Source organism: Electrona antarctica, assembly GCF_951216825.1.
Source record: "Electrona antarctica genome assembly, chromosome: 19".
NCBI classification, from domain to species: domain Eukaryota; kingdom Metazoa; phylum Chordata; class Actinopteri; order Myctophiformes; family Myctophidae; genus Electrona; species Electrona antarctica.
This window is the reverse complement of record NC_136800.1, coordinates 28,256,815-28,272,307: the sequence shown is the minus strand read 5'-3', so window position 1 is coordinate 28,272,307 and position 15,493 is coordinate 28,256,815. Positions and strand designations below refer to the sequence as shown.

Genomic DNA, 15,493 nt, shown 5'->3' with positions numbered 1-15,493 from the left:
TCCAGAATTGTGCTATGAAATATTTTATAAATTAAAAATACATTTTATAATTGATCTAATCCGGTGTGCACGTGGCGACGTGCACATGACGTGCACGTGTTTTAATTGCCTTGTATTTTAATTACCTTGTATTTGTCACAATGGCCAAAAATGGCACAACCTCTACACCAGGGTTCCCCAATAGGCGGCCCGCGGGCCATTTGCGGCCCGCGGAGCGCAACCCTTGTGGCCCCTGGAAGAATACAAAAAAAAAGGTTTTTTGTTTTGTTTTGGGGGGGTGTCCCAGATATAAATGGCATGAAATGGGAGTCAGTAGCCTATGCATGTCAAACTGGGCACCCCCTCAAGGACCACTGGTGGTCCCCGGACCACTGGTTGAGAACAATTTTTAATTAATTAATGAAAAAATAAAAAACCCAATTTCTCGCGCGTGCGGACTCGGCCCCCAGCCTGGTTCCCTAGTCAAAATATGGCCCTTGAGGAAAATGTATTGGGGAACCCTGCTCTACACTTTGGTGTCAAGCAGGTGGCACTGAATGAGTTAACAACAACAACAGGATCTGTCGAGGTGACTCTGTAACTGACAGTGTATCCTTAGCCTAGTGCAAATGGAACCAAAGGACCCTTTTATAACGATAAACTGTGATGGACGGCGCGGAGGACGGCGCGGGGGTCCGCGGTAGGCTGCGTGGGGGTCCGCGGTAGGCTGCGTGGGGGTCCGCGGTACGCTGCGTGGGGGTCCGAATGTTTTACTGTTAAATCAGCGGGTGTGCTCCGGAGTCCGGACTCGTGTACTCTGCTTTGCTGCGCTATATGGGGCTCGCGTGACCGTTTCCACTATGGCATTAAACGTGTCTGGTTGCTCTATGGGTTGCGTAGAAAGGCAGCCAATCAGAACTATGCGTCAGTATGTCGAAATTTTCTTGGCTATTCATTGACCAGTGCTTTTCAAGCCACTGGTAAAAATTAGCAGATCCACAAGCTCGTTTTGAGCGTGTAGATCTGCTATTTTAGCTTTTATTTTATTTTATTTGAATTGTGAAAAGTAACGGTTTTGGACATATGAGGTTTCCGCCCAACAGAGACAATATCGTAGAAGCTTGTACTACCAAATGGCCGTATGTTTTGTAATCAAAATCAACAAAGTAACTAGTAACTAAAGTTTTCAAATAAATGCAGTCAGTGGAATAAAAGTACAATATTTGGATCCGAGATATAGTGGAGTAGAAGTAAGACTATTGGAAATACTCCAGTAAAGTAGAAAAACATATGCCATTTCAGAGTAGGATTTTGAACATTTTAAAAAGATTTGCCTAAAATATGGAATGAAGAAGCTCCTAACTTCCTCTTAAATACAGCAGGGGGAGCCAGAGACAAAGGTAATGTTACTATACATGTCACTGACAATGGTGAAAAGTCACTAAATGCATTTACTTAAGTACTGTACATTTGAGGTATTTGTACTTTACAGAATATCACCTTATATTTACAATTTCTAATACTTTTACTTCTACTCCACTACTTCTCAGATCCAAATATTGTAGTTTTACTCCACTAAATGTATTTGAAAACTTTAGTTACTACTAGTAGTTACTTTGATTAATAGTAATAGTAACACTTCAGGCCTATATACATTTCGGCCATGCTATTTTCAAAATATTTTTTATACATTTAAAAACGTATCAAATGGGACATTCTGAAAATGAATACTTTTATTTTTGGCTGAGATACACTTTTTGTTCACAGCACACACCTGACAAAAGACCAATGAATTGTTTAAATTCGAAGCCACGTTATGTAGTTTGCCCTTGCTTTCATATTTTCTAATATGGCCCCCTTTGAAAAAAGTTTGGACACCCCTGACCTACAGGATCGAGTGACCGCTGTAATGTGTGCTTTGAACTTTCTTGTCTATGGAAATAGTTAGCTCCCCGATCCAGTCCCTTTTCTCCTCAAAATGAGACAAACTACGATATTTGGGACCTTATAAAACTCTAAACTTGGATCGCGCTAAGAAAGTGAATCCATTGCGCGTCGATAGACGGCCTAGAATGAAGATGTATGCTTATATCGCGGATTTCCCCGGCACTGGGTGGGAGGGAATGTGCTAATTTGAGACATAACAGTAACATAACCGTTAAGGCTCTGTCTCTGCCTCCATGCCTCTCTCTAAATAACGTCTGTCTGGCGTGTGTGTGTGTGTGTGTGTGTGTGTGTGCACTGTAAAACCTGATAAGTTAATAGTACTCAACATTTTTGGTGAAACTGATTACATCAAAAAGATTAAGTTAAATAAACTTGATATTTCTCTTTCACAGTACTAATACAAATCTAGTATTGATAACTCTAAAATGTTTGTTACATGTACTTTTTTTTTTAAGTTAAATGAACTTGATATTTCTATTTTACAGTACTAATAAAAATCTAGTATTGATAACTCTAAAATGTTTGTTACATGTACTATTTTTTTTAAGTTAAATAAACTTGATATTTCTATTTTACAGTACTAATACAAATCTAGTATTGATAACTCTAACATGTTTGTTACATGTACTATTTTTTTTAAGTTAAATAAACTTGATATTTCTATTTTACAGTACCAATACAAATCTAGTATTGATAACTCTAAAATGTTTGTTACATGTACTAATTTATTAAGGTTAAATAAACTTGATATTTCTCTTTTACAGTACAGATAAAAAACTAGTATTGATAACTCAAAAAATGTTTGTTACATATACTCATTTTTTTAGGTTAAAAAAACTCAATTTATATTTTTACAGTACTAATAGAATAACTCTAAAATAGGTTACCTTTAGGAAAGTTTCTAAAGCATTAAAAATGAACTGATAAAGTTCATGTTTAATGCTTTACAAACTTGCCTATACTTAAGAATTACCCATGTTTACAATAATCAGCAACAGAAGGATGGCACTGGAGCAGGTCCGACTGTAAAAGCCCTTTTTTATTGAAGGTTCAAAGTAAAAAAGACAAATTTTGATGTATACATCGAGTCTACGACTCTGATGAAGACAGCTAAACGTTAGTCTTGGTATGTACTTTGCACCTTAATAAACAAGCACCAGTGCTGTCCCTCTTACCGTTGCTTGCTTCTGTGATGCTGATGCGGTACTTCGATTACAATGAAGCAGCTTTTACTCTAAAACACAAACACATTTCAAGTAAATTAAAAACAGGTTAACACAGAAGATTGAAACACAAGTTACTTTTATTAAGTAAACAATCAACATTTTGTCCCTTATACAATTGTACGATGAACAGAGCAATGCATTTAACAGTGCAAAATATTATGCTGTGCACATCCTAATATAGGACTCAGGACCAAAATGTCCACCATAACCCCACTGGAAAGAAATACAGGTATTTGGAAACAGGGTTTATAGGAAGCAATAGTTCCTAAGAGCTTAGTTCCCTTGCACTTTTCTTTTTTAAATTACCTAATCTAGGTAAATAAGTTTAAGCACCACATCATTTATTGGAACATTTTTATCCAAGTGAATGTTTTTGTAATTTAGAGTAGTCAATTATTTTTCCACAATTTAGTCATTTTGCCAATTCATTTCTCACCACACATTGGAGTTTCTTTCAGCAGCAGTAGTGTACCCTACTGGCTCATCTACCAGCAAGGAGTTTCCACCAGTAGGACATTCTAGCCCCCATCCTACTAACAGGAGGCCCAAATCAGTTTGTCATTTCTTGGTAGTGCTCAATGTAATGATGTTTGGGTTTGAGTCAGGAAACATAGCTTTAAGACCCTGTCTGTGATCACTAATTTTAGTCTGGAAACTCTGGATGCACTGTATGGACTCCTGTGAAAGATGGGGACAGGGCCATCTGCACAATTACTTTCAAGTCCATCAGCCTGTAGGTGCACGTACAGTGACAAACATCACCCTTCCAGCATTGCAATGGAATTATCTGATTGTGACAACTACCACAGTATGATTCACCCATATTCACTTTCATACAGTGTAAACTTACACTCTGAACATTGTTTCTAGAATAGTGCAAGGGGCCAAGGGCCTAATGAAATGTCCAATAAAACACAATGAACCATGATTATATTTTGATAAATCAATTAAGAAACTATTTATGGATCCATCAGATAAGCAATGTGTTTGGCTAATTAACCAATTTGAAAAAGCAGCGTAACAGATAAGCAATATACGTTTGGCTGATTCAGTAATTTGCTCAGCAATTTGAATATCTTACAAAGTCATGGTACTTACATTACCATTTAATCTGCTAAAATAATAAAAATCCAATATTGCCATAGACAGTTCAGTTCATTGATTTACCAAATTTCTCATGGTGACGTAATACAGTAACATCACAATATGGCAAATATGCCATACTGTTTACACATCCACATAGTACTTGGTGAAGCGTATATCTATTCTACATCCGAGCATAGACATGGTAAGGCCCCACCTGCCTCTGATTGGCCTACAGACCCTACCGACACTGCCCTTCTAGCCTGTCTAGCCCCCATGGTCTCACCAGACTGTCCTCCGATACGCGAGGTTACTCCGTGGTGGGAAATAATACAAGTACAAGAGAATGGCAGCATTATTGGCACGCGCGACTGTAACTTTAATTTTTGTAGAAGAGGCAAACTAATAACTAAACTAAACTTGTGCCGTTTGCTTTGATTGAATGTATTATGGTTGGATTTGGCTGTGTTCTAAATAAAGTGTTGGTGTTAAACTAAATACTATTATACTAAAAAGATAAAGATCAGGGGAAAAGATTTACAGTACAATAATGTTTCAAGTTTACACATGTATACAAATAAACAGGCCAACAGCATAAACAATATTACTATTAGTTTGCCTGTCTTCTACAAAAATAAAAGTTACTGTTATGCATGCCAAGCTGTCATTCTCTTGTATTACAAATCTAGTATTGATAACTCTAAAATGTTTGTTACATGTACTATTTTTTTTAAGTTAAATAAACTTGATATTTCTATTTTACAGTACTAATACAAATCTAGTATTGATAACTCTAACATGTTTGTTACATGTACTATTTTTTTTAAGTTAAATAAACTTGATATTTCTATTTTACAGTACCAATACAAATCTAGTATTGATAACTCTAAAATGGGAAATAATACAAGTACAAGAGAATGGCAGCATTATTGGCACGCGCGACTGTAACTTTAATTTTTGTAGAAGAGGCAAACTAATAACTAAACTAAACTTGTGCCGTTTGCTTTGATTGAATGTATTATGGTTGGATTTGGCTGTGTTCTAAATAAAGTGTTGGTGTTAAACTAAATACTATTATACTAAAAAGATAAAGATCAGGGGAAAAGATTTACAGTACAATAATGTTTCAAGTTTACACATGTATACAAATAAACAGGCCAACAGCATAAACAATATTACTATTAGTTTGCCTGTCTTCTACAAAAATAAAAGTTACTGTTATGCATGCCAAGCTGTCATTCTCTTGTATTATATCGTACTTGTATTATTTATTTCCCACCATGGAGTAACCTCGCGCAGCAGACTATCCAGCATGTATCCTCCACCTCGGAGGAAACAAGTGGTAAAGGCCGGCAGTGTCGGTAGGCCAATCAGAGGCAGGCAGGGCCTCTGATTGGAATAAACATCTGTGCTGTATTTTCAACTATGTCTTGTATTGCCATCTCTGATACATGCAAAACACTCTGCATTTTCAAGAACAGAGAAGCCAAGTTGTTTCTCAGTTGAGATTGCAATTCACCAGGGTCATTAAACTCAGTAGGATTATCTGGAGCATCCAGTTCAAAGTTGACTTTGACTAAATTGGCAGTCTGTTTCCATCAAGACAATGTCAGTCTTAAAATGACTAAAGAGTCATGTCATTAAAAGGTTGTCTGAATTTACACACTGCACAGACAAATTACACATTTTCCAGCTCATTGTAACTTTGAACAACATTCTAGGTATGTAGCCTGGATAAGTGCATTTTCAAAGCAGTCATTGTAGAGACAGGGCAACTGACTGACTGAGGAGACATTGCTATGATGCAAACGGAAGTGTTCCAGCAGCTATGCTCTTTTCTCAAAATTGGCAGTACAAAGTTTACAAAGCCATTGTCTGACCATGTCAATACCACACTGACTTTTTCAGCTCGACCATGTCTATGCTCGGACGTAGAATAGATATACGGTAACAGTAAATTAATAAGAAAACTTTCAAAAAGATTACTAAGATGTTTTCAAAAAATATAAAATGGAATTATATCAAAGAGCAGTCCAAAAAGTAACTGTAGTGCAATTAAAGCATATCAATTAAAGGTGCAACCTCTACAATTTGAAAAAGAAACACATTTAATGTTGTAAAAACAAGGTGCAACCTCTCTATGATTTCAAAAAGGAAAAACACTGCAAACAAAAATTGGCCAACTCTTTGGGTAACTTAAAGCATGACAAACGCTTCAGTGCATGTGGGGAAATCAATGTTACCCTCAAGTACGACCGTAATCTTCTCTAGGCATAAGCACGTGGCATTTATCAAGAAGAGCCCATACCCCCATGGTATGTCATCAATGTTTGGTTCATGGCAAATATGCCAAACTGTTTACACAGCCACCTAGTGGTACTTGTTTTAAACAGTAACACTCAAATGCAATAAGAACACTTTCAAAAACCATCACTAAGATGTTTTCAGGTAAGAAAAACATAGCACATCACAAGGATGTTTTCCAAAAAATAGAAAAAGAATAACGCCTATCATTTTCAGTGCAAGACTGTTATTTTAGTGCAATTGAAGGATATCAATCAAGGTGCAAGCTCTCTATGAAAGAAAAAAAAAAAAAACTTTCACTGTGTGCAAAAAACTAATAAAAAGAAATAGAGAAACACCCTTACTCTACTGCCAAAAGGTCATTCTTAAGGCTCAACACCCTGGGCTTCAGCTTCCCATCATCCAGCCCCATCAAAACTTTCTGGGTAAAATCAAATGTATTGGCCAGTGCTTTAGGGTAACTTAGATGCAGTGCATAGATCAGTGCAAAAAGCATAACAAACGCTTCAGCATATGTGGGGAAATCAATGTTACCCTCAAGTACGACCGTAATCTTCTCTAGGCATAAGCACGTGGCATTTATCAAGAAGAGCCCATACCCACATGGTATGTCATCAAGGTTTGGTTCATGGCAAATATGCCATACTGTTTACACATCCACCTAGTGGTACTTGTTTTAAACCGTAACACTCAAATGCAATAAGAACACTTTCAAAAACCATCACTAAGATGTTTTCAGGTAAGAAAAACATAGCACATCACAAGGATGTTTTCCAAAAAATAGAAAAAGAATAACGCCTATAATTTTCAGTGCAAGACTGTTATTTTAGTGCAAGTGAAGGATATCAATCAAGGTGCAAGCTCTCTATGAAAGAAAAAAAAAAAAAACTTTCACTGTGTGCAAAAAACTAATAAAAATAAATAGAGAAACACCCTTACTCTACTGCCAAAAGGTCATTCTTAAGGCTCAACACCCTGGGCTTCAGCTTCCCATCATCCAGCCCCATCAAAACTTTCTGGGTAAAATCAAATGTATTGGCCAGTGCTTTAGGGTAACTTAGATGCAGTGCATAGATCAGTGCAAAAAGCATAACAAACGCTTCAGCATATGTGGGGAAATCAATGATTATGTTACCCTCAAGCACAACAGCAATCTTCCCTGGGCAGAAGAACGTAGCATCGGTTGGATTGGCATCGATCAAGAGGAGCCCAACTGTTACGTCACCAATGTCTGGATCAGTAGACACCTAACAACGAACAGGAGAAAATAGAAATTAAAACCCCTTATGTATCATACACTTGTTCTATGACAGGCAGGCATTCATGACTGGACAGCATATTCAACACATCCTTGATTTCTGATTTTAGCAGTCTATCCTCTGATGACTAAAATCTAATTTAGTCGTATTAGATAATGTGACTTACATCCCACTTCTTCAGAAAGCTGGAGTCATCTTCCTGGAGGTATGCCGTGAGAGCACGGAGGACTGCAGCACGTCTGGTCTCGACATCAAGTTGTTCCTTTAGTTAGAGAAAATATTGTCAGTCAGGCAGAAACCATGTCCATATTAGCCCATTTAGACCTGAGGACGCATCCGTGTCACCTTACAGCTTTTAACGACTTTAACCATTATTTTAAACTCCAGCTGTTGGAAAATAGCAGATCTACAAGCTCATAGCACGGCACCAAGTGTCACACTATGAGCTTGTAATTTATGAAAATGTGGCATAAACCTTTGCTGTGAAAGAATATATTCAAACATTTTAACTCAAATATTTGCTTCTGGGGAGGGGGGTCCTCTGGCCTCTTCCTCTTGACAATACAACACAGATTATGAGCTTCAGGTCAGGCCAGTTGGCTGGCCAGTCAAGCACAGTAATATCATGGTCAGCACACCAGTTACTAGAAATGTGGGCTCTCATCTTCCTCTAAACAATACAACACAGACGATCTGTACTATGGAATAGATAATCTGTGTTGTAAGAGGAAGGAGAGACTCTAGACCCAACCACACATGAGCCGATCAACTTCATGTCACGCCCCATTGAATTAAATTAATCATCAAAAGTATCCGACCAAGTATAGAGCACATAAAATAACATAAGTGGTCGACATTTCTGTATTATAAATCAATGGTTACAGTGGCACGCACATGGTGAAAATACCTGGCATGCCAGGCTAGTACTAAAAACAGAACTATCCGTTTCAACAACTTACCTGGAGGTCATAAGTCGTGAAGAGCTGAGTGAGGACTTCAGCAACTTTCCCTGTACGTCCAGCTTTCTTCCTGAACAGGCTCTGAAGACGAGGGGCATGACGGTCCAACTCGGCATAAAAGCGGTTCCTCAGGTTGACGTTCGAGATTCTGTGGAACTCTGCACAGATCTGCAAAACAATACAATGACTTTAAGTCACAGTATACTGTATAGACAGTGTGTACAGTGTGTCCTCTCTGAAAGGGAAAAATCTGAAAAGAAAAATGATACATTAAATGCATGTGAATGGAGCAGTTGGGGATTAAATGTCTTGCTCCTCCTTGCCAGGAAGAGCTGGGGATCAAACCATCAACCTTTGGATTTCAAGACAGATACTACCACCTCCTGAGCCACTGCTGCTGTAAAAAAAAGTTCAATAAATAGGTGAACTGTAGAAACAAAGTTTTACCTGTGACTGCAGTTTGAGGGCAGGCCAGCGTTCCAGGATCTCAGTCACAGCTGGGCCATCATTGATGATTTCTTTGCGCCGCAAAGCCAAGGTGGTCTGCATTAACTTTCCGATCAGGGGAAGGTTCTTTTCGGTCTTCTTAACTTCTTCTACAATCTGCAGTCTCTGTCGCTCAAGGCTTGCAACATCTTCACCCCTTGGGAAGTTAGGGAGGAAATTCACCTCTTCCCTATGTGGCCTTTTAATGTTAGTGTGGGGAGATTCTCTTTCTGGATCGTTTCTGCTTCTTTTCCCTGAATTGACAGCTACCTCTTGGCATCCTGCATGACTCAACTTAGCACGGTAGTTCCCCATCTTCCACTTCAGACTATTTTTCCAACCAGAGAATCCTGTCCCAGATCCTGGCTCTTTCAGACAGGGATGCTTGGTGACAAGTGCTTCTGCTATCAGTGAAACTTCCTTGTCACTGGGGTATGCTTTGTTGAAGCTATATATAAGAGAAGCAAGGGTCTCTAGAATGTTATGCTTCTGTCCCCTAGATAACTTCAGATTTCTCCCCGTTCTCTCATAAGCTACATTTCCATCACCAAGTATGATTTCTACCTCATATGAGAAGGTGGGCACAGAAGGTGGCCATCTGGGCCTGTCTAAATCAGTGGCATGGAGGTCACATATTGTACCATCTGATGAATCTGCGCTGGCCACACTCTCAGATCTAATCACTTTCAGCACAGCTTTCTGTGGAAGTTCCTCAATGTCTAAAAGGGAAGCTAACTGCCCATTGAAATCTGGATCTTCGTACGATAGGCTAAAGTCAAAGTCTAGCTTAAACTTTTCTTTCATCGCAGTTTTTAGCTCATCCACAGATTCTGGGCGTGAAGTTAATGTCATCTTCCTGACGATTTCTTTGGAAGTATGGACATGAAGTAGGAAGTTTTGAGCTGCCATTTCCTAGTATAAAGAAAACAATGTATTAATGATTGACATTCACTTGGATAACACTTAAATCAGGATATTGCTCTAAAGAACTGCCAGCAGTTTTAACATTTTTACTGCTGTTTGCAATAAACAAAATCTCTACAGGGCTGTTGTGATGGGCAGTTTCACTGATTGCACTCATTTATCAATGGCCTGATTATTTTCTCCACCGTTTCAAGGGACTGTATTGGCCCTCAAAACATTTTAACCAGTTAAACCCTATATACAGTACTTGTATTGTATTCCCCCAGGCTCTGTACTAACCTGTACACCAAATCTGTCGGAAATAGCCAATCTACAAGTTCACAACATGTTGCAACGTGATGTGAGCTTGTAGATTGGCAATTTCCACTGAATGTTCACCCCAGAATATGGACATCACGGTTCAAGTGGTTAGCCCTGCAAGTCTCTGATCAAAATGAATCTTCTCTGCGTTAACATTAAATGCTCATCAGTACTGTACGCTGTGAGAGGTAATGTGTCATTTAAATCTGACAATTGATGCACAGACATGTGGCCTGTGGAGGTCAGCTCAAATGATCTCAAATGCTCCCTGTACCAGCACTCGTAGTTACTGCAAAGAAAGGACACAGAGTTGTTCACAAGCAGAACCTGATCAATTCTGCTGAAGTTTGGAAGTCCTCCACTGTGGCCTACAGAAACAAACATGCCTTTTGCAAACTCTGTGCCCTTTATGGAGATCTTTGATGCGCTGTATATGATTTGGCTGTTTGTCTGTGTCTCAATGAAGTCTTTCGCCACTTGCGGGAGTGTGGTGACTTGGACAGAGCTGAGACTTGAGGCTTGTGTGTGGGGTTTGAAAAATGATGGTTCACTGAGGTGATACGCCATCATATATTGATGCCTGGTTGCAAGAGTTTTCAAGACATTCTTGAAATTCAGTGCGTCATGTACAACCCTTTTGAAAAATCTGTGCTTTCCCTCAAACCTCATGGTCCATAGATGAACAAGAGGCCCAAATCGCTTTGTCATTTCTGGGTAGTGCTCAATGTAATGATGTTTGGGTCTGAGCTTAAAGTCAGGAAACATAGCTTTAAGACCCTGTCTGTGATCACTTATTTTAGTCTGCATGTACTGTATGGACTCCTCTGTGAAAGATGGGGACAGCGCCATCTGCACAATTTCTTTCAGGTCCATCAGTATGGCCCATGTGTTGTCACCTTCAGGAATTTTACTCCCTACCAGAAGCGGCAATAACCTGATTAGAGTAGAATTTTCATGCCCATTTCCACCTATGCTTTTCTTTTTCGCAAAAGTCTTTGAGATTGGTTTAGGTTTATCAACCTTATCATAGTGCTCATATGGAAAATCTTTAATCTTTGCCTTTAGATATTCCAGTGTGAAATACTTCCGACGAATCATCTCGCCGATGCACAGGGCCAACTCAACTGGCACAATACCCTCAAAAAGGTCATGAAGTACATCAGGCGGGAAACCATCAACAGGATGAAAATGCTGCAATGACGTATTGAGAGCACACTCAGCTGTGACACCCAAATACGCCTTTTCTCCTTGCACAGCATTCTGCACATGAACATCATGGCAGGCCCTTGTTCTCATGCTAAACTCTCCTTCAGAAACTTCTGTGGACTGCATCTCATCATAAGTACAGCAACAAAATCTGCAGATATAGTTTCTGTTGAAACACCGTGCAAAACCTGCAAGACCATGGGCACCCAAATTATCGGCTGCAACACACATGACAGTGCCTTTTACACATTGCCCAAGAGACTCAATAAAAACACCATCCTGCTCAAGTGTTTGCAAATCCTTCAACAAAGGTGAAAGAAGACTTTCATAAGTACAACTCTCCAGATCAGGTACTTTGAACAGCATTCCTAGCTGTATGACATGAAGGCTGGACCGATACTCACTGGGTATATTAGCTAACAACCAGTATACTGCACAAAGCTTGTGGATCTTTCTAGATGTGCCTAAAGGATTGGCTACTTCTAGGTCATCCATGTACAAGATTAGTGATAACTTCAGCTCTCCTGTTTCTGACAACAACGGATTGTCTTTGAAATATGTGCCATCTTCATGAGACATGTACATGCCAGGTGGCGATGGTTTAGCTTCTTGAATCTTGTCAAGTAGATCTGTATTCTTAAACATTGTTTGGAGCATCTGTAATACTGGAACATACACTGCTGTGTGTCTAATGGAATCCACAGCTGGCACATCATATTCTACAGGCATTACCAGAGGGTAGTTATTCTTTACAAATGTTTTCCTTCGCTTAGTAGTGGACAGCTCTGCACGTTCAGCAGTAGCACTGACAAACACATTACTTTTCATGACAGCTTCCACCAATGCATTAAGAAGGGCATCGTTCAAAGAATGGCCATGCTCTCCTAAAACCTTAATGACAGAGTCTTTCACAAGGGGTTTGGACAAAATTAATATTTGTGCCAAATTTTCAACTATGTCTTGTATTGCCATCTCCGATACATGCAGAACACTCTGCATTTTCAAGAACAGAGAAGCCAAGTTGTCTCTCAGTTGAGATTGCAATTCACCAGGGTCATTAAACTCAATAGGATTATCTGGAGCATCCAGTTCAACATTCTGACTCTGAGAGGGCCCAGCCTCATCAGTTTGAACTTCACTTTGACTAAGTTGGCAGTCTGTTTCCATCAAGACAATGTCAGTCTTAAAATCAGAGACTTCACAATTTGCATGACTCCTACTTTTGTGGGTATTGAAGGAGGAATAAACATTTGTGCTGTAGTTACAATTTTTGAATGGACAAACCACCGTCTCACTGTGTCTTAAATGTGTCCTTAAATGACTAAAGAGAGTTGTGTCATTAAAAGGTTGTCTGAATTTACACACTGCACAGACAAATGACACATTTTCCAGCACATTGTAACTTTGAACAACATTCTGGGTATGTAGCCTGGATAAGTGAATTTTCAAAGCATTTATTGACTGAAATGTGCACACACAGTCATTGTAGAGACAGGGCAACTGACTGACTGAGGAGACATTGCTATGATGCAAACGGTAGTGTTCCAGCAGCTGAGCTCTTTTCTCAAAATTGGCAGTACAAAGTTTGCACCGCCAAGCCATTGTCTGACCATGTCAATAGCACTGACCTCTTTTTCAGCTCTTCTTGTTTGTTTTCAAGCTGAAAAGAGATGAGATTAAAAGTTAAGACAGGCTGAAATGCTTCTTTGTCTTTGGCCACTTGCGGGAGTGCTTAAATGTGTCCTTAAATGACTAAAGAGAGTTAATTGTGTAATTAAAAGGTTGTCTGAATTTACACACTGCACAGACAAATGACACATTTTCCAGCTCATTGTAACTTGGAACAACATTCTGGGTATGTAGCCTGGATAAGTGAAATTTCAAAGCATTTATTGACTGAAATGTCATTGTAGAGACAGGGCAACTGACTGACTGAGGAGACATTGCTATGATGCAAACGGTAGTGTTCCAGTAGACCTAGAATGTCTGTGATCATTCATATTAACTTCGTAAATTATCATGTATCACAGGCATAGAACCCTTCCATCCGCTCCTGGTTGAATTGAATTATGGGCTGCCTAAATGTGATAAATGCTCCGTTTATCACATTTTAGGGGCCCGGAATGATCGATGGACTGATTTTACCAATACTTCCTGTTGTTTACCGCAGACGTAATCACCAATTGACCAGGGAAACACAAAAGGTTGGGTCACACAATTGGCAAGTGGTGTGATTAATTACCCAGCACCTAACGAAAGGCACCTGCCAATTGTGTGTCCCAAACATTTGTGCTTCCCTGGTCAATTGGTGATGACGTTTGTGGTGATCAGAGGAAGTTTTGATAAATTAAGTCATATAATTGACTAAATACACGTTTTGTGCCAGAACTTTCACATGGATATGAAACTAGAGGACCATATTTTACTCCACGTCTTTGGAATTATTTAATGGGTGAGTACAAACGGAGCATTTATCACATTTAATGCCGCCATGTTGTGCACAAACAGAAATTAACCTGGGTGTTCTATGGCTGTATGTGAAATGTTCCAGCAGCTGAGCTCTTTTCTCAAAATTGGCAGTACAAAGTTTGCACCGCCAAGTCAGTCTGTCTGACCATGTCAATAGTACATACCACACTGACTTCTTCAGCTCTTCTTGTTTGTTTCCAAACTGAAAAGAGATGAGATTAAAAGTTAAGACAGGCTGCAATCCTTTTTTTTCCAACACAAAACCACAGTATCAGAACGGGGCTCTAAACACAAGACAATCTAAGCATTAATAAATAAATAGAAGCCTGGTAGTGCGACGTTAAATTATATCACCTTTACTGAAACATATGGTGACGTTAATGGAAATATTTCCACCGACAAGATTAAATTATTACTGGGCACGTCGACCACCACAAACAGTGCTTTCCACAGTAGCCTGGTGGCGTGACTTTAAATAATATTACTAATACCTTTACTGAAACAGGATGACGACCATGGACATAATTCCATTGACATGTAAAGTCGGCATAAGTCATTAACGTTCGTGATGTTTAATACAGCCTGCAGACCAACAGTCTACTAAAATAGCTAAGCATGCTAAGCTAACGGGAGGAGGAGGAGGAGGTTATTACTGCTGCTGCGGGATTCGGGAGCCTTTACTATGGCTGAATCTACAACTGTACACATGCACAAAGTAACACCAACTACTGAAACAATTTAATGAGTAAGGTCTATATGTCGGCATAATCGTCATTAACGTTCGTAATGTTTAATACAGCCTGCAGACTGTTGCTACTAAAACAACATCGCTAGCATGTTACGCTAACGGGAGGAGGAAGCGGGAGGTTACTGCGGGACTCGGCGGGAGCCTTTACTATACTATAGCTAAATGTACACATGCACAAAGTAACACCAACAACTGAAACAATGTAATGAGTAATGTCTATATGGTTCTAAACCAATTAATAACGTACCCGTATCGGTGTTCAGTTGCAGGCTGCAGCAGGCTTGACAGCTTGTTGCTTTGGTTGAGCGGGGTTTTAGCGCACTGAAAAAATGGCGGCTTTCCAGTTTTGAGAAGGGAAACTGACGTTCAGCACGTACGTGACGTCACTCGGATCGGCTGCGGCGCTTTGAGCACTCAGTACTGACATGCATTGAAATGAATTAAAGAAGCTAAGGATTGTTCACTTGAAGTTTGAAATGTGCTCTGATAACTCATACCGTTTGAGGTGATATAATGTTTAATGCATCTTTTAGGTCAGGCAACTCAATTTTTTTAGGAGGCTTTGACCGTTTGGAAATACAGTGTGTGTGTGTGTGTGTGTGT

At 39.4% G+C, this 15,493-nt stretch overlaps 2 protein-coding genes across 11 annotated transcripts in view; one reads left to right on the top strand and one right to left on the bottom strand.

Moving 5' to 3' along the window:
* dlg1b (discs large MAGUK scaffold protein 1b) overlaps positions 1-15,493 on the top strand; it is a 166,502-nt gene that overhangs the window by 60,006 nt on the left and 91,003 nt on the right. The gene's annotated exons all lie outside the window — the stretch shown is intronic.
* Positions 7,417-9,431, bottom strand: LOC306943877 (uncharacterized protein). The gene is made up of 4 exons (XM_079530398.1): positions 9,205-9,431; positions 8,758-8,925; positions 7,965-8,060; positions 7,417-7,786 (listed from the first exon to the last, which is right to left on the bottom strand). The coding sequence occupies exons 1-4, from the start codon at positions 9,304-9,306 to the stop codon at positions 7,475-7,477; spliced, it is 678 nt and encodes a 225-aa protein (XP_079386524.1). The 5' UTR covers positions 9,307-9,431; the 3' UTR covers positions 7,417-7,474.

What these genes read in the sequence shown, in the direction of transcription:
- LOC306943877 (XM_079530398.1), bottom strand. Translation starts at nt 9,306, where the DNA reads ATGCAGACCACCTTGGCTTTGCGGCGCAAAGAAATCATCAATGATGGC. An exon ending in TCACGACTTATGACCTCCAG is followed by an intron (nt 8,061 to 8,757) that starts GTAAGTTGTTGA and finishes CTCTAACTAAAG; the next exon opens with GAACAACTTGATGTCGAGAC. An exon ending in GCTTTCTGAAGAAGTGGGAT is followed by an intron (nt 7,787 to 7,964) that starts GTAAGTCACATT and finishes GTTCGTTGTTAG; the next exon opens with GTGTCTACTGATCCAGACAT.